This window comes from Rhinolophus hipposideros, assembly GCF_964194185.1.
Source record: "Rhinolophus hipposideros genome assembly, chromosome: 19".
NCBI classification, from domain to species: Eukaryota; Metazoa; Chordata; class Mammalia; order Chiroptera; family Rhinolophidae; genus Rhinolophus; species Rhinolophus hipposideros.
This window is the reverse complement of record NC_138065.1, coordinates 10133544-10152327: the sequence shown is the minus strand read 5'-3', so window position 1 is coordinate 10152327 and position 18784 is coordinate 10133544. Positions and strand designations below refer to the sequence as shown.

Here is an 18784-nt window from a genome sequence, read left to right as displayed (position 1 = left end):
CAGTATTTGCCACTTAAATTTGGTTTCCTTAAGCTTAATTCAGCCAAATAGTAACGATTTTCCTTCCTTGATCCTTTTTTAAAGAAAAAAACATGAAAGCAAATTAAAAAAGCTGTCTTTGGAAGAACAAACCAAGGTCCTCATTATCACAGTATTCCAGTGTTAGGTGAAGAAGTCTAGGTTTGAAATCATTCTTTTCTAAGTATCTCCTGCTGTATTCAAGTTGGGAAATCTGAGTTAGGCTAATTCAACTTCCCTATTTTGTAAATGAGGAAACTATGGGCCAGAGTGGTAAAATTATAGTTGGAATCCATGTTTTGGCTCCTAGACCGATGCTCCTCCACTTGGACCAAGACTGGTTGGTAGACTCTGCAGTAACACAAACATGAGACAAAAGATTTCCAATGGTAGTTTTAAGCACTTCATGTTAACGTGAGAATTTTACATATAGCTATGAATCGTGGTTATGGATCCCCCCAAGGTAATCATTTAAAGCAAGGTAATCATTTAAAGAGGGCTTTCGTATATTTTATATTGAGGTAAAATGAGGAACTCATATCTTCCAACACATATCTAAACGTCACATCTGGGTTTGAAGTTGATGTTAACTTTCAATAAAGACACTTCAGTGGAAAAAAAAATTATAACTAAGCAAAGAACTTCCAGTTTTTATTTTTTAAACATTTAACAAGAAAAATATTCAACCAAATTTTTAAAAATTAGGATGGATTAATTTACAATAAAATAGGCAACTTAAAACATCAGCCCTTTCATTTAGGGCCAAGGAGGCCAATCATTCCCATTTGAACAGCAGAATTGCACAGTTGATAATTTTACCTATATTTGATGGCACAGAAATATAAAAGTCATCCACCATCCACTGAGATCATCCCTTCCCTCCAGAGTAGAATTCATACAATTGCTTCTTATGTCAGTACTCAGGCTTTTAAAAATTGCCAGTTATATTTTGAAATATATCTACAACTACTCTGATAACGAGAACACTTTTAAAACCAATCCTATAGGAAACACCTTAAAATAATTTTGTGGCACACTGGATAAGAAACAGCAAATTGAAAAATAATGTACAAGAATTATAGCCCCTTGTTTATAGAAACCACCCAAATAAAATACTTTCCCTAATTAATTATCCTTGCTTCTTGTCATTTATTAGCAGAGATGAGTTACAAGAAGCAGAATGCACCACATTTTGGTTCTTGGTTGTAGCTGCCAGCTTAAGAGTTCGTGACTGTAAATGTAAAGTAAAATGTGATTATGCTCACAAATTCTGGAATGGGAAAACAACAAAATATCCCTTTAAAGTGTTTCTCTATTCTTGCTTTCAAGTCAAGACAAAAAATTCACAGCAGTTTAAAGGATGATGAACGACTAAACATGGGGCCCACTAAAATACATATTGAGAATAATTTTACCCATTACACTCCTAATAAGTATATCATATTACCAAGTAACAGTCTATGGTGAGCTGTTGGAGCAAACACAGCATGTAACAGATTAGGCATGGTAGGTGGTAGCCTTTAGACAGAACATCTTATTTGCACACTCCTGAATATGCAACCTTTAAAAAACAAAGTAATGTGTAATTTATGACAGCTGGCCAGGCACTTAACTTGGGGAAAGAGACTTCCAGATTTTGAGGTAAACTAGAATTGTTTTCAGCAATTACAAACACATTCCTAAAACCACATTTCAGACCACACTAACAGAAGTTGTTCAGCATTTAACTGTAACTTTGTCACTTTACTGCGCCAAAATTCACACCTACGAGTAACTTCTTCAGAAGCTATTAGAACATTTTCAAGTCTGATTTTTGGCCCCATTTTGATACTTCTGTGCTTACAACATACTGGAGAAAACTGTAAGGTACATACATACAAGGGTTACGGGAACAAGAGCCCCCAAATCAGTATTTTTCCCCTAATTTGACATTAGAAAAAGTGTCACATTGTCATTCACAGAGACAAGAGGAAGACAACAATGATAACGGAGGTGACAAGCCTCAATCCAGCCCCAAGAAAAATGAGAGCAATGCTCCCCAAGGAGCAGAAACAAAGCAGCAGAGTTTCTGTTCACAGGTGTTCACAGCACTGTGAAAGCTCTCCGAATTAACACTAAGAGCAAACTCTCCGGGTTTATTATACGCTCGGCACAGGTGTCTATTTTGTTCTCTCTTCTGAATTCATTTCAAGGCAACGTGGAGTTTGCTTACTAAGTGGAAATTTGTATCAGAAGATGGAGGACCTCAGTAAGTATTTACATGTTAAAAGATGAGAACAGAAAGCGGCCATTTTGGAACTAGTCTTTTATCAAACGTTATCTAATTCTAATTTTCATTAGAATTACCAGGGTGTTATTTGCAAATGGCAAAGCCAAGTCTCCAAATCATAACTAACAATTAAGTATATTTTCCATTCCCTTCTCAAACAGCAGTTCCAATCCAAAGGCTACTTCTTGTTCTGAACGAACTCATCAGTTTTTGCTACCTCAAAATGCACAGGCTAATTAATCAGCATCCTGGTTTAAACCCTTCAAAGAATATAACGGATCAAGAAAATGTTTTAAAATTTTGATCTGAGGCACCCTCATTCTCAAAAACACAATGAGGAAAAATATGGGCTTAGAGTTTCTATGTGGCCAAAACAAAGTCTAGATACCTTATTTACAAGGACTTGTAAGCTGACCATTCTCAGGATACCAAGTTCTTCCAGTCATGGTGAAGGATTTGTGCTAACTGACCTCTTCTTTCGTTGTAGGATTTATCAGCATACATCGGGCAAAGCTGCTAGCTGGAGTTACTGACCAGCGTAGTATGCAAACAGGGAAGAATTTCTCCCTCTGGCCTGCTAACCGGCTCGCTCAAGTTTTGAAACAGTGACCCTGGTCCATTAGCACCATGCTTTACTCAACTGAAACAATTAATCAAACTACAGTTGCTGTGGGGTGAGGGACAGGGTGGGGTGAGAGGGAGATTGAGAGCAATTATATACATCAGTAACACACCATGATATGCCGTGAAAATGTGCCTGTTAATATATTATGTTTGAGGCTTGAAAAACCATTGATCATTAAATAAAACTGCATCAAATTTTTAGTTTTGAACACCTGCAAATGTAGAGCTTTCTGATATGACCCAAATTTAAATACAAATTGAAGTTCATTGAACATTAGATGATCAGTAAGCTAGAAGAAACAAATTACATACATTTTGTAGGTAGTAACCTACAAAAAAAAGGTGGAGCGTAGGTAAAAATTAAGTGAAATTATTTATAATTGTTTCCAGTTTCATCTTTCTCTTGGGAGAGCCTAAAACCAGGTCTCTGGGAAGCCAACTTCATCCACGTAAGAAACGGCATCTGCTGTATCTTTCCCTCAAAGGTAGACAGGTCAGAGATATCTGAGACGTTCATTTTCAGGTATAATGGTTTTTCAGACATTTACTCCACTGAAGTATTGTACAGGAAGTCTACAAATCACATCTAGGAAAAAGGCACTTCAAAGTGAAAGTTAGATTTAATTGCATGAAAGTCAAGAAGACTAGGATAGACTCCAAAGTCTGTATTCACTTTTGTATTTCTGAGTACAGAGCAGATGCCAGTTAATAGAATATAGCCGACAACTCGACAGACAAACCAAACAGCAACATCAACTATATTCCCAGCAAAACAGCAATGTAGGACACTTCTGCAGAAACTAACCGACTTCCAAGTTCAAAAGTAAAAACAAAAACAAAAAAATAACCAGCAGTTGCTACTTTAGAGCTCAAGACATTGTTTTCTATAGAACATCACATCTACAGTTTGGCTCTCTGTTTCAGAGCATGAATTGCTTTTCAGATGAAAAACCTGGGGCGGCAGAGGTGTGTCTCTGTGTGTTTGGGGAGAACGCAGGCTGGAAAAGTACTGGGGAGTAACAAGAGGTTCATTTCTCTGGTCAGACAACCAAGTGAGGAGGTAGTTATTCTGAGAACTTCTTAAAAGAGAATATTGTACTGATCTACTGAGAGTTGGGGAAGTAGTGGGAGCTTCTTTGTGAAACGAAGATAACAGGAATACTTCTCCTCCAGGAAGTCAGGACCAGGGTGTCAGTGCAGCTGAAATGAAGACAGAATTTCTGTGTAAATGTCACCTAGAGTGTAAGAAAAACAAAGTGAAGAAACCGACAGGAATGATAATATGTTCAGTTCCAAAGTTGTCCTACCTTGACAGTGGCTCTTTTCTGATGATAGAACTTTAAAAGTATCTATAAGAAAAGAACACACCCTGTCATTATCATCTGGCTTCGACGTAGTGATTCTTCAAACTCCTGGTCAGCGTCAGTAACATGATCTATATACACGTCATAAACAATGTCTTCTAATTTATACTACTGAAAACGTAACGATGTCTGTAAAATAATTAAATGTTTTAAAAGCAGTTTAGACCTCGGTACTCTCACAAAAAGGGCTCCATAAGGAAAGTCTTTTAGTTGTTAAGTGAGCAGAAATTCTCGGTTAAGTAACAACAGAGAAAACACAAAAGCAACACTGCTCCAGATTGCCCGACGCTAAATAATATGCTTTATAATCATGTCAAGAGAGCACATGCTCACCTGTTACATCACCACACACGGCAACCCCATACAACCTTGAGAGCCATCGTCACTGCTGTTGAGCTTTTTCATTCGGTACTGACGTATTTCTCTTACCAGTGTGTAAAAGGCATCTTCAACACCCTACAAAACAAAGAAAATGATAAAGACAGCGTAACAGACACAATCCAAATTGCAAGCGCCCTCTCATTTGGACTTCTTTATGGGGATTTAAAATTTCCATTATTATTGGCTGATAAAATAGGGTGGTTTAGAAAGACGACACTAAATTTAGCCTGCCTATGGAATCATGTTAACATACAAATGGCACATTTTGGAAAAACAAAACCACAATTCAAGCAAAGGAAAACTGTTCATGTTGGACATACGAACCTACCAGATCTAAAGAGTCCACCCAGAAGAACTTAAGCCCTAAGCAGTGGCTGGTGTTGATGGAGAAAGGACAAATGCTTGTAAGTATCTTTCATCAAGGGTGTTCATTTTAGTAATGCTTGTGCATATTAATGAGGGAGTAAAAATGCCACACCAGAACATTAACAAGTTCATTTCAGGTTTAAACTGAAGATTAAGAAATTAGAACACCATTAAAAATCCGTAACAACAAAGAATTTGGACCACATCTCTAGCAAAAAGTCAACCAATCAAACTTTTCTGCCTTAAACAAACCCTTGCCAGATGCTGAAAGCTGCAGTATACCTGTCTGGTCTTGGCTGAGGTTTCGATGAATGGAATCCCATAACTCTTGGCCAGTTCGTGGGCTTGTTTTGTGTCCACTGTCCTTGTTGGCAAATCACACTTGTTCCCTACTAGCACCATAGGTACGTCATCTGAGTCCTTTACTCGCTTAATCTGTTCCCTAAAAAAAGCAGTATGTTGTAACATCAGCTTTTTGGAAGGAATAAACAGCTGGAGCAAAAAAGGAATGTAACAAATTTTATCTAGCCCTGTTAGCTTCTAGTAGTTTCACTCTCCACCCCGTCGACCCCCACTACTTATAAAAGACTTTGTATAATGAGGAGACTGGTTTATTCAGCAGCCATTGGGAAGCCAAGTGCCAGTTCACCTCCGAGTGGAAACACGTAGCTAGTCCATCGTGACACATGGCCCTATTAGGCTCCTTGATTCTTCCATAGAGCTTGGTTCTGGATTTAATTGGCAACTGTAAATCTCACTGTAGATTAAGGTCCAAAGTACAAAAAGTTCACTGCTTCTAAGTAACCTTTTGAAGTTCCCTTGAGAGTGACGGTATTTAATGGTAGATGATCTATCCATTTCTCTATATGAGTAATGTCCAAAAGCTTCCAACAAAATTATAACTGGAAGTCCAAGATATAAAGTAGAAAACACCAGAATTGCTCTTATTAAAGGGGATCTAAAGGATCTGGAAGTCCGAACTGAGAACACACCCTCATTGACATGCAAGACATATTACAGAGCAATTTGGAAATTATTGCTCTACTCTCTTTTTTCCCCCAAGTCAAGTTGTTGTCCTTTCAATCTTAGTTATGGAGGGTGCCATTCAGCTTCAAGTTGTTGTCCTTTCAGTCTTAGTTGTGGAGGGCGCAGCTCAGCTCCAGGTCCAGTTGCCGTTGTTAGTTGCAGGGGGTGCTGCCCACAATCCCTTGCGGGAGTCGAAGCGGCAACCTTGTGGTTGAGAGGATGTGCTCCAACCGAGCCATCTGGGAGGCAGCTCAGCTCAAGGGGCCGTGTTCAATCTTAGTTGCAGGGGGCAGAGCCCACCATCCCTTGCGGGATTCGAGGAGTCGAACTGGCAACCTTGTGGTTGAGAGCCCGATGACCCGTGTGGGAATCGAACCGGCAGCCTTTGGAGTTAGGAGCATGGAGCTCCAACTGCCTGAGCCACCGGGCCGGCCCCGCTCTACTCTCTTGAGCAACACTGTCCAACAGAACTTTTCCCCATGACAGAAATGTTCTATATCTGTGATGTCCAACTATACCCATTTGTCACATGTAGCTATTGAGAAGTCGGTGGCTAATATGGCCAAGGAACTGATTTTTCAATTGTATTTAATTCTCATTAATTGAAGATAACTACGTATCGGTTGTGGCTACCATGTCGCAGAGCACTGCTTTAGACTCTACCCTTAGATTATTCCATTCAGTCATATATCGAAACTGTATTACACTGGCTGGCTGCAGAATTGAGCTTCGGGGGTGACGACAGGAGCCTGTGTTAAGTGATAATATAAGACAGTCTAAGAGAAAAAATGACTTCCAGAAACTCAGCAAATATGGATTAAGTGCTTGGCAAGTGCTGGGCATTTTATTAAGTACTGCTATCATTTCCAGAAAGGAAATGGAAAGTAGAATAAGTTTAGGAGAAAAACCACCCTATTCAGTTTTGGACTATTAATAGTTCGTTTTGTGAGTTCGTTTCATCTTCACTTGGATGGGGCATAAGCCAGGACTCAAGGCTGTAGGCAGAACATAAGCTTTACTATGTGATAGGAACTGTTCTGAGTAATTTACAGATGGTGCCAAAAAAAATGTATTCACATTTTAAGAAAGGAAAAAACTGTACTAAAATTGTAATACAACAAATGATGCTGGCATTCATTTGATTAATGCCATCTTTTGAGCGAACGTCATACTACACATTGCTACGTAACTGAATTCAACTTCGAAAAGTAATACGTAGATAGCATCTTTTAAAATGTGTACTTTTTTTGGTACCCTGGTATTTATTAACTCGTTTAATTTTCACGACTCTTGGCAAGTACTATTATCTCCATATTATAGATAAGGAAACTGAATATTAACTTTCAGTAATAACCCCCGATTCACAATATCCAACAACCCAAAACCAACTCTTTTCGTAATTAAAAAAGCTCTAGCTTTCCTAAGGTGGTCTCCTCATCCCACTACAAAGCTTCAGAACACACTTCAACTTCATCCTTTCAGAAAAGGTAATGCTCCTCGTACCTGTAGAGGTTGATATCTGCAAATGACTTGCTGTTATTGATGGCGAATACACAGAGGAAGCCTTCGCCTGTCCTCATGTACTGGTCTCTCATGGCACTGTACTCCTCCTGACCGGCTGTATCCAGAATGTCCAACAGGCAGGTTTCACCATCTATAACCACCTGTTTTCGGTAAGAGTCCTGGAGGTGTGGAGGGGGGCGGGGGGCGGGGAGAAAGGGAGATGCCGTTTTTATGCAATGCTATTGCCAAGGTGAAATAAGCTCCTACCCAAGTCCATTTCTGTCTCTCTGGTTCGTCCCTCAACCTGCTAATATATAATCACAAACAGAAAGTACTTAATGTCTCCTTAGGAAAAAAAGCCCCCAATCCTATATGCCTGCAGGAAGGAAAATGTGGACACTCTATTCCTGGAAAAGATGAAAAAAAAAAGTGGTAATTCAAAAGACAGCTCTATTGCGGTCAGACTGGAGATTAGGTCCACAATGTATAACTGAGCTTTTCTTATTTGAGTTGTTTACTGTACATTTAACATTCTAAACGTATCTCCACCAATCATAACCTGGCCTTGGTGACAGGGTCACTTGTGTTTATGACTAAACACACGAATGCTTTTTATTTCAGACAAGGTTATAATATCAAAATATTTTGCTCATCATGAAACACTGTACTTTTGGGAAACATTCCTCAAATTCCTAAAGATTCCAAATAAGGTATAGTTAATAATTCCTCAGACATACATAGATCATTAAGAAAAACAAACTTTCAATTAGGCTCAAAAGCAAAAATTTTACTTGTATTTTAACACTTATGTTCTGGAAATTCAGGTCAAAGAAAATAACCTCATCATACTTAGTAAATATTTGCCTCCAGAAACAGAATTTGACCTATTTTCCCAGCCCACTGATCAGTTCCTCTGCAACTCACTTCATTGTGGGACTGTAATATACTTTCAAATTAATATAGAATTCACACCACCAAAACTTCTTAGAGCACGAAATATGGTTACGTGTATGACTGTTCTGAGGAGGTGAGCAAAATGAAAATCATAAAGATAGGTTTTAGGCAAACTAATTTATAACAGAAGTCAGAGAAGTGGTTATTTCCTGGCAGGTGAGGGAGTTTACTGACTGCAAAGGGCACACGACAACTCTCGGGGGCATTGGAAATAGTATATTTTTATCTGAGTGGTGGTTACGTAAATGTATACAAATTTAAAGTCACTGAGCTGTAGATATAAGATTTACGCATTTTACTGTATGTAAATTACCGCACAATAAACCTCTAAAAAATATTAAAAGGTTCTCTTAATACTAAAACTGTTAAGCCTAAAATAAAGGTTTTTGCCAAGAACCAAGGACTAATTTTTAATAATGGCCATATTAGAGTTAACTTGCATTAAACACTCAGCAGCTGGATGGTCGGAAGACTAGGGTGTGGATTAAAATAAAATAATCTCTCCAGACATTTCCAAATTGAATAAAATTATAAAGCCTTTTAAAGGACCTTAAGCCAATCAATCTAATATTTTTAAGTAGTATCTATGCAGTGCTTTACCATTCCTAAAAATTTAAACATATGATTTTTCACATCCCTGTGTGGTAGGCAGGACAGGCTTATGGTAATTTAATACATGAGGAAAAGGAGGCTCAGAATGACTGATTTGCTCAATATCACATAACTAAGTAGACCGCAGAGATGAAAATCCTTGGTACAGTGTCTCAAAATCTCACGTTCTTTCTACCGCAATCCAGTATCGGCTGCTTCAATTAGCTAAGAAATTAAAATTGCAGAACACCCAGATCTCTGAATCCTTTATCTCCATCCTACTATCATTCAGACAGCTGCTCTCCCTGTGGCCTGGGTGGGTTAATAGAGCAGTCGTATCTCGAGAAACTACATGAGTTCAACACTGCATTTTCAAGTTTACAGACTAAAAAACTGTAAACTTTTTCGAAAATCTTCAGCAGCTAATAAAAATGAACCCTTCTCCACCAACAAGGAAAGCTGTCCTGACTGTACTCCTACTGAACACAGGACCCCAAGTAACTTTCCCCTTTCTCTCCTGATTATTCCTTTAGCTCAAGGGGGAGGGTCAAAGGACAGAGGCAGAGTCGGGGGGCCACCGCCGGGCCTCACCTCTATGGTGGGATCATATTCATCTACAAAGTGGTTCTGGATTAGCTGGATGGTCAGCGCGCTTTTCCCAACACCGCCTGCTCCAACCACCACCAGTTTGTACTCAGTCATTTCACACCAGCAAGAACCTGTGGGAAATCGGCAGGCAGGGTTAAATGACGAGCCACATCTGCAGGACTTCAAAGAGTTTTAGAATCAGCAGTAAAACCAGAGTTTGAAAGGGACCGGTTTCACACACGTGACCCTCCACTTGGCTCTCAAGTGAGTCAGGGTCGCAAAAGCACCTGCAGGTTACTGCTGAGGGTCTCCGAATCGGGATCACAGTCTTCCGACCGCCCCCACCCTCAACTAGTTTTCAACAGTGCTTGGGCCCCGCCCTCAGCCTGAGGTAAAGGAAACCCCCTTCCTGCACTTCCCGCTCGTCTTCTCGGCTCTGGGGGGCTGCCTCTAGGCCGCCCCCCCGTCACGTTCTCCTGCCTGTGGCCAAAGGACCCTCCCGCAGGGAGCCCAACGGCGGACCCCCGCCAGGGCCTTTGTCTCCAGCCCCCAGGTTCCGCTCGATTCCCGGCAACAGCCAGGCGCATGGACGCTCCAAAGCCCAACGCGGCGCACGCCAGGGCCTCACCTCAAGCTCCGGTGCCTCCGCTGCCAACAGATTTAGAACCACAACCGGGAAAAATGTTGGAGACCCCGGATCCGCCATGAACAGCCCCCACCAGGGAGCGGCACTTCCGGCCCCGCCCGCTACGTAATCAGTCGGCGCCCCGGGCGTCCGAGTCCCCGCCCCGGCCACGTGGGCCTCCGCGCCAGGAGTCAGGCGGGAGGCCGCACCCAGACCCGCCCCTCCCACACAGGACGTTGCAATAATGAAAGCGCTAGGTGCTAGTGTCTCAAAAATCAGTAAAACTTTATTCGCTTCCATTCTTTCGCCATTAACAGAAAACTGGAGAAAGCAAAATTGTTTTGTTTACAAAGATAAATGGCCTCTTTACCCAGAGATCAAAACCTCAAACGACAACGGGGAAGATAAAAGCGCCCTCCCCCACATCCCCTGAGCTGACCCTTGTCATCTTGCGGACAAAGCCTTCATTCCTCTGGCCAGGGACCCTGTCCTGAATGCGGCCAATTCAAGATGAGGGCTAAGAAATCAGACCAATCCATTCCCGTGATATAAAGTCGAACAGAAGCTACACCAAGGGTCAAGTGCCTGTATTTTTACAGGACACAGGAACCAGGCGGCTACTTATAAAAAAAACAAGATTCATTTCAGGCACAACTTTTTTATTTTTTTTGTTTTGTTTTTAAATCAGTAAAAGAAACTGGGTCCTAGAAGCTGCAGTGATCTAAGCAGCAGCAAGTTTGTGCATTCCGTCCTTTTTGTTTTTTTGTTTAAATACGTTTAAATTATCACACTGCTGGCACACCTCATTTGCATGAAATTCTGCACCATACATACTAATTTAGTCAAGTTTAACCCCCCCCCCCATCCCAGGAAAAAAAAACTACTCTGGAAGATAATTTTCATTGAAATCTAACCAAACTTCGTTAAGTGGACTGTGACAAGATTATAAATGATATGAAAAATAACATTTTAACATTTGGCCATCAACTTAAGGAAATGGTATGCCTATACAAATTTTTGTAATTTTTAATATATTCTACCCTCATATGGTTCTTAGAATTAAAGCATAATGAACAGGAAAGAATGCAACTGAGTGATAAGGCAGAACATCTTGCCAAAAGTAATGAAGGTAGAGTATATACTAAATATCAAGTGCAGAATTTCATAGGGCCAACAAGTTAACAGTCTATATTTTTCACTTACACAGGCAAGTGGAGTTTGCAATTACCAGTTGCTGTTAAATGCACCAAATAAAGCTCCTAAAATTGATACTATAAGGCGCCACCTTTAAGTTTTCCAGGCTGCAACTGTGCATAATTTTAAAATGGTTTTCTTAAATTTATTTATTTCTTTTTTAAACATAACACGAGGAAGGTGTTAAAACTGGTGTAATAGCTCAATAGAATAAGTATTCCAGATTTTGGGAGGGATGAAGAGGGAGATATTCAGAACCCTTCACCAGAATCCCCCCAACTTGATCATAGTGGATTAATGATGTGCTTTGTGGATGTGGTTAGTCAATGACACCGGCCTGACGGATCTTTCTTTCTGCACCAAATCCCTGTGAAAAAAAATAAAATTGCAGTTAGTAACACAAGTGTGAGTGCATGACAATCCCAGTACATTCACAATTCCAAAAGCATTACTTTTAACCATCTAAACCACCACCAATTCTTTCCCAGAGGAAATCTATAGTAAACCCTCCTGATCTATTACCTAAACTAGGTCCAAAGCATCCGGAAAATCAAGAAATGTGCTTCTAAGAGCAAGCAACCATTATGTTGGGGGCCGAACCAATGTCTCGGGAGTCCTAACTAGTTATAAGCAATATTGGAGCTCCTACAGCTCTCTGAGATATGCTGAAATAGGATCTCAAGTAGTATGCTGGTCTGTCAGTTTCCCCCAAACCTTGTATGCCCTCATACCATCGAGTTATCTGGTCCCCTTGGCTGACGAAGAACCATTAGGCGAGGAGCACTGGCATCATCCAGGGAGATGTTCTTCAAGCGATTGACCAACCTATCAGGTCGTGGAGCTGCAACAGCCTTGGGACCCTCGCTGTAACAAAGTCAAGAGGTGAGCAGAAGCGACCCTTGGTGGGAAGAAAGCAAGTACTTGCAGAGTGTGTTTTCTACCTAAGTGCCCACATGACTCAGTTTTAATGAGAGGAACTCTTGCCTCATCTAGCCAGCTAGCTAGCAAGACAGGACAGACAAGTCTGTTTGTGTTTTATTCCCAACTCCGGGTGTATTAACACACAGGAGCTGGGAGAAATCATCTGGGTGAGAGTCATCCCTAAACTGGTCTGTAAAAACAAAGTCCAGTTCCACAGACACAAAAAACAAGGTAGCAGATGTGAAAAACCTTAGAAAAGTTAAATATTAAGAAATATTTCTAGAGACTCCCGGCTCCTCTCCTGGTAACAATGTTATTTAAAAAATAAAAAAGCAAAAAACACATAGAACCAGAAGTGATGAACTATAAAATTAGACTAGACTGTTAAGCAGCAAATAACCTAGAAACAGCTTAATGAAAGAAAAACAGCTAAGCAGAATCCTTTAAGAACAAGGACTACGTCTTTTTATATTTAAGATCTACTACACAGCAAGTGCCTAATTAATACTTCACGAGACCAAAAGATTAGAAAATGAAGACTGGAAGTAAAAAAGACACAAGAAGTATTAAGAAATAACCAGAAGTGACAGAAGTGGATTAAAAACATACAGAGATGGAAACTGAAGAAATAAGACAAAGCAGAGGTCACAGAAGTTAAGAGAGTCCAGGGAGATTACCTACTAATCAAACAACTCACCAGACTCGCCAAACATTACAAGCACTGCACTTGCCAGTGCGCTGATTAAGAATCACAGAGAATTCCACCTCATCTCCAGCCTGTAGCTCAATGCCATCCTGAACTTCTTTCACATGGAAAAAGAGCTTCTTGCTGTCTCCTACTTCGTAGTTAATGAAGCCAAACTGAAATGGAAAAGGGACAGTAGCTATAAAAAAAAAGAAAAAGGGAACATACCACAGGGGGAAGAGCACGTCACTCTGAATGAAACACAATGTGTAGCCCTAACTAAAGAGGGTTATAAAACATGGTATTAAAGCTGGCGTTCCAGTTCAGCTACCTGTGCTAGAACATACTAACAACATATGGGTCTGCAAAACTTGTCAGGGAAGAAATCTATCCTTGAAATCACTGTCACCGACTCGCTATCATAGCCTGAGTGAAGAAAATAAAGCAAGGTTGCCTTGTGCCTTCATATATTATATGTTTTTTAATTACGCAAAATCATTAGAGAGCTGTTACATGAACACATGTATTGTTTTGATCACTTCTGGAATTTAGCTGGGTTATAGTATTATAAAAAATAGCCGTTTAAAATGTTTTATTTACAGTACCAATATTAAAAAAATGTCTTCTGAGGACTCACAGGGATTTCCTTAAGAGCTCAGTACCTGGAATAGTTAAGCTTATTTTATGAACATTTCTACTCGTGGTTTCTTTCTTTGTGTGGTATGCCAAAGAAGCTCTGAGCTAAAGTATACAACATTTTAGTCTTTTTAGAAGAAATTTCACTCCATGCTTATTTTCCCCATGATATAATAATGTCAGTTATTAATACCGCCTTTTTTTGGCTAATATCACCATTTTTTTCTTTTCATATAGTTTTCTTCATGTTTTTACAAGCTACCTCAAATCACTGAAAAGAGTAAAGTAGAAATAAAAACCAAATGAATGTTGGTTGTTCTTTCTCCCTTGGCGGAAAAAAATTTCCAAGTTTTGGTTGCCGTTTGGTTACAACCACTTACCTGATCTTTCACGCACTCCACTGTGGCCCTCCGCAGGGGTGTGATGTTGTAGGCCATAGTCTGTGCATTTTGGCCCAGGACACACAACTGGAACTTGACGCTCTCCCCTTTCTGCAGGCAATCCCCTTTGTTGGCCATTCCAACTATGCCAAATGGATAGACCTCACCTTTCATGTCTCCTGTTGAGAAAAAGATAAGACGTCTGCAAGTTAATACTTCGAAACAGCCCTTTGCCAATAATTCTAATTAATTTCTAAGTTGCTAAAAATGTATTACATTCCCTAAAAATATTTTTTACACCTGAGATGTTCTATAACTTTGGATAAATTACTTAAATCTTTCCTAGCTTGGTTTCTTCATCTTTAAATGAAGACAGTATCTCCAACCTCAGAAGGTTCTGTAAATGAATCCCTAAAATGAAACCTTAAACGCTAAATGAAAGCTTAAATGAAACCCTAAACGCTACCTACTACAATAAAAATAAACAAGAACCAGTAGCTTATTATTACCTTACTAGCTAATGAACAGTTTTAAATGACCTTTATGAAATTAAAAATAACACTACCCCTCAGTCTCATTACCTAAATATTTGAGCTTTTTAACCACTATGGGTTACTAATATGATACACTGAATTATCTTGTTCACAATATGAGCCAACCAGTCAAAAATATTTCTGACTCATACCCAACTGGGCATTAAACAATCAGACAGGCATAGGCAAAGACAATGTAAATAAATTTCTTTGCCATTCCACCTCCTTTCTTTGTTCTGATTATGGCTCCCTCAAACCAATAGGCATCTTCCTTGTAAATCAGGGCTCAGCACACCTTTTCTTAAAGAGCTAGATAGTAAATATTTTAAGCTTATAGGTCATCCTGTCTCCGTCCCAACTATTCAACTTTGCCGTTGTAGTGAGAAACCAACCAAAGACAGTATGTAAACGAGTAGTCGTGGCTGTGTTTTAAAAAAACTTTGCTTATAAAAACAAGCTGCCATATTTGCTGAGTTCTGGCCTAGAGTAAAAAGTTGGCTAGAGGTCAGGGCAGGCTATGGATAAAATGGGCTAAAGAGTTCAGCTGCTTATCATTTCACCTGGATGGTGAATCTACTGAACCAACATAGGTGGAGAAAAAATTAGGTGAAAGTGGAAGCTTCAGAACTGCAAATGCCTTTAAATATTCTTTTGATTATAGGGTAAAATGAAGATTTTCTTTTCATACACACAGGAACCACAAACTTTGGGGAGATGCCTCGACCAGATGTCATACAGAAGGATTAGACACAGTGGTCTGATGTAGTGGTATTAATAGTAACTACCATTTATTAAATACACTGATTCACATCTAATCTTTACAGAACCTTCTGAGGTTGGAGATACTGTCCTCATTTAAAGATGAAGAAACCGAGCTAGGGAAGATTTAAGTAATTTATCCAAAGTTATAGAGCTAGGAAGTGGAAGAGCTGGTATTTAGATCTACCATGTTTTCCCAAAAATAAGATCCAACCGGACGATGAGCTCTAATGCATCTTTTGGAGCAAAAGTTAATATAAGACCTGGTCTTATAAAACGCATTAGGTCTTAAGAGCAGCTAGGTCTTATTTTCAGGGAAACACAGTAGGTCTACCCAACTCTAAAGCCCATGGTTTTGTATCTAGTTACAGCTGTATTCCTAAACAAATAAAGAGTTCGTGCCAAGTGGGAAAATGCAAACTGTCTAGTTCCAGAAAACCCTAAGCTTATAGATTTCAGAAAAGTTTCTTTTTCCAATAAAGCTGTGCTTTGGACTATATCCTATAATAGCCAGTGTTGAGAATAAGTGGACTGGAGGTTTGGGAATGCAAAAGGAAGTAAAAGCGGCATGATACAGGAGGGAGAAGGGCGAATCTGATATTATTTCATGAGTTCAAGTTCATTGCCCATATCCTCTAGCTCTTTTAGGAGTATGGTGTCATCATGGCATAATTTAAAAGATTGATCTGCTATAAAATCAATTCATATTTGGAGGTGCGTGCACAGTTGGGTATTGGTTCAACGTAAGACAGAAATTCCTAAGAACCTCATGAGGTAAAGAACAAGTTACAAAGGTTCATTTCTTTCAAATAACCTGCTCTTTCCCACGTTGTGTTCTTTCACTCCTAGATGACACACAATTTATTATGTTTGTGAGCCAAGCAATCACCTTTGGCTGGAATTTCAAACACTCTCATCAACCCCAGTATTATGGTAATTTTGCTATACTAAATCACCCAATACTACCTATCATCATTTCTACTGCAAACTTATTTTACACACCAAGTTGGCCTTTTGGTGGTAATAGTTGGGGGTAAGAGGTGGCACCAAAACTCAGGGAGTTCATGAAGATGGGAGAAAAAAGCAGAAAATGAAAAATACAAGGAGCCTTGGCCTACAGAAAAGTAATAGAATCCCCATGGAACCCTAGCTATGAGGGAATAGATATAACTTGCATAGGAAGCAAATGTTTATAGAATTAAATGGTTACAAGTAAAATTTGTTGGTACTGATGTAAACTACCAGTAAATTGTACTAAACCCAGCCAACTGTGAATATATGATTATCACACGACATTAAATGTATATTTTTAGTTTAAGAGTTTGTTCTCAATCTGTTTCAATATAACTCAGAGTTAGCTGCACACATGTCATATGCTCACACAATGGTCATTTGTTCACATTTCCATGGGATATAAAAATAAAAACTAAGCATGGAGGCGAGTCACTTTTCCTTAATTCAGTTTTTTAAGGAAGCTGAAAATAACTGCAACAAACACCATCATATTTTAAAATCTTCCCAAGTACTCATTTGAAGGAAAGGCCAATTTCAAACAATCTTACAGGAATGCTCTTACCTTCCTCCACGATCTCAATCATTCCTTGGTACTCAGTCTGTGTTGGATCAACACTCCTCAAAGGGCGAATGACTTTCCCCGAGTAGATGGTAGGATCTGCTTCCTCAGTAATCCCATTCACTACAAAACAAAAGGGTGTATACCTCTCACTCAACAATTTTATTTAAACTCTATCCCACAAGAACAAAAGCAAAATTCGTCAGAATAAATATTAACAGAAGATTGGTTGGTTGTCTGCTATTCTTAAAATATTTCTCAAGTACCATTAAAATAAAGTGCATTTGTTTAAGGAATTAACAAGTACTCATACATAAAACATGTCTTGTTCTCTCACCTTTTCCAGGCGACCAAATTTCACCTTTTTAGTGAGGCTTTCCCTGGTCTCTAAAATGGCAACCCTAACACTTACATACTTTTCTGATTTCTTTTATCTTAATAGTGTTATTACTATTTTTCTAAGCATACTACACATAACATTTCACTCATCTTGTTTGCCTGTATTTTCCACTTAAAAACTCAAGAAGGCAGGGGTTTGTCTAATTTCTTTACTGCTGTGCTCCCCATAAACAAAACATAGCATGTACTTAAGATATTTATAGAATTAAAATGAACGTTCTTGGCTGTCATTTCTCTAGGTCTCGCGAAGAGAAAGTGTTAAAAGCCAAAAACGTAAGTTGCCGGTTTTTTAATGTTGGAGACCCGAAATAGCAACAATTTTCTTAAGTTCCCATTATTTTTCACATTTGGACTCATTCTCCTCCAAAATGATGTTCTAGAGTAATGCCTCTCTCTCCAACCCCACGGAAATTTATTATCTTGGGGTTATTATTATTTTTTTTTTTAAAGAGAACTGAATGGAAAAGAAACTTAAATAACCTAAAATACCTAAACCAGTGGTTCTCCAACTTCAGTGCACATCAGAATTACCTGAAGGATGCCCACCCCCCCGACTTTCAGCAGGTCTGGAGTGGGGTCAGAGAAGCTGTATTTCTAGCAAGTGGCCAGGTCACACTGCGGGATCTAGGGATCACACCTGGAGAACCACTGATGAGAACAATTGGATTTTCGCCCCCCTCCCACTTAGTCCCTCCGCCCCCAGCACAGATTGAGCAAGGAGAAGTCACAACTCATTACCCGAGTGCGTTTTGTTGACTTTTTCTGCGCTGACTTTGTTTCCTTTGCCTTTGGACAAGCTGTACTCGACCATGTCCCCCAGTTCCAGGCTATCAACGTCGCCAGAGAACTCACTGGGGGGAAAGGAAATGACATTTGAATAAGCAATGACTACAAACAGCAGCAGCAAGTAACCTTTACTTCTTGTACAGTAACATTCATGGTGTGCTAACCTATGCTGCATACTGTTTAAAGCACGTTATATGTACTGACTCATGTAAACCCCTGGAACGCACTAACGAGGAACGCATTTCAAGATAATGAAAAGAAGATACCAGAAGGTTAATTTCATAAAGTTACACAGGTAGTCACTGACAGAGCCTGGATTCAAAGTCGAATTATCCGGTTCTAAGAGCTCATGCTCTTAACCACTATGCTACACTGTAACACCAAATCAAATGTTCAACTCTCTGGCAGCAACAAATAAAACAGTATTCTTTCACCGAAGCAGAAAGGCTTCTACTGTTTAAAGCACGTACAGGCCTTTATCTTTTGGCCACATGTTCTCTATGTAAAGGCAGATGTTAACTTTTTACCAGTATGAAATTTGGGATTAAAAAATATGTAATCACCCAGTACTAAATGTTTTTGACTCCAAAACCAAAGAATGAATAGTAA

At 39.5% G+C, this 18784-nt stretch overlaps 2 protein-coding genes across 19 annotated transcripts in view; both read right to left on the bottom strand.

Moving 5' to 3' along the window:
• Positions 1–402: 402 nt before the first annotated feature.
• On the bottom strand, positions 403–10437 carry NRAS (NRAS proto-oncogene, GTPase). The gene is made up of 7 exons (XM_081026606.1): positions 10313–10437; positions 9688–9815; positions 7552–7730; positions 5305–5464; positions 4609–4731; positions 4219–4260; positions 403–4111 (listed from the first exon to the last, which is right to left on the bottom strand). The coding sequence occupies exons 2-5, from the start codon at positions 9796–9798 to the stop codon at positions 4612–4614; spliced, it is 570 nt and encodes a 189-aa protein (XP_080882732.1). The 5' UTR covers positions 9799–9815; positions 10313–10437; the 3' UTR covers positions 403–4111; positions 4219–4260; positions 4609–4611.
• A 140-nt stretch (positions 10438–10577) lies between these two features.
• The window catches only part of CSDE1 (cold shock domain containing E1), a 36397-nt gene continuing 28190 nt past the window's right edge, over positions 10578–18784 (bottom strand). For all 18 annotated transcript variants that reach the window (XM_081026463.1, XM_081026476.1, XM_081026462.1 and 15 more), the window contains 6 exons: positions 18128–18240; positions 16994–17113; positions 14126–14304; positions 13122–13285; positions 12235–12367; positions 10578–11870 (listed from right to left, as the gene is read on the bottom strand). In XM_081026463.1, the coding sequence (XP_080882589.1) occupies positions 11823–11870; positions 12235–12367; positions 13122–13285; positions 14126–14304; positions 16994–17113; positions 18128–18240 (757 nt within the window). In that variant the 3' untranslated portion in view covers positions 10578–11822. The remainder of the gene's footprint in view (positions 11871–12234; positions 12368–13121; positions 13286–14125; positions 14305–16993; positions 17114–18127; positions 18241–18784) is intronic.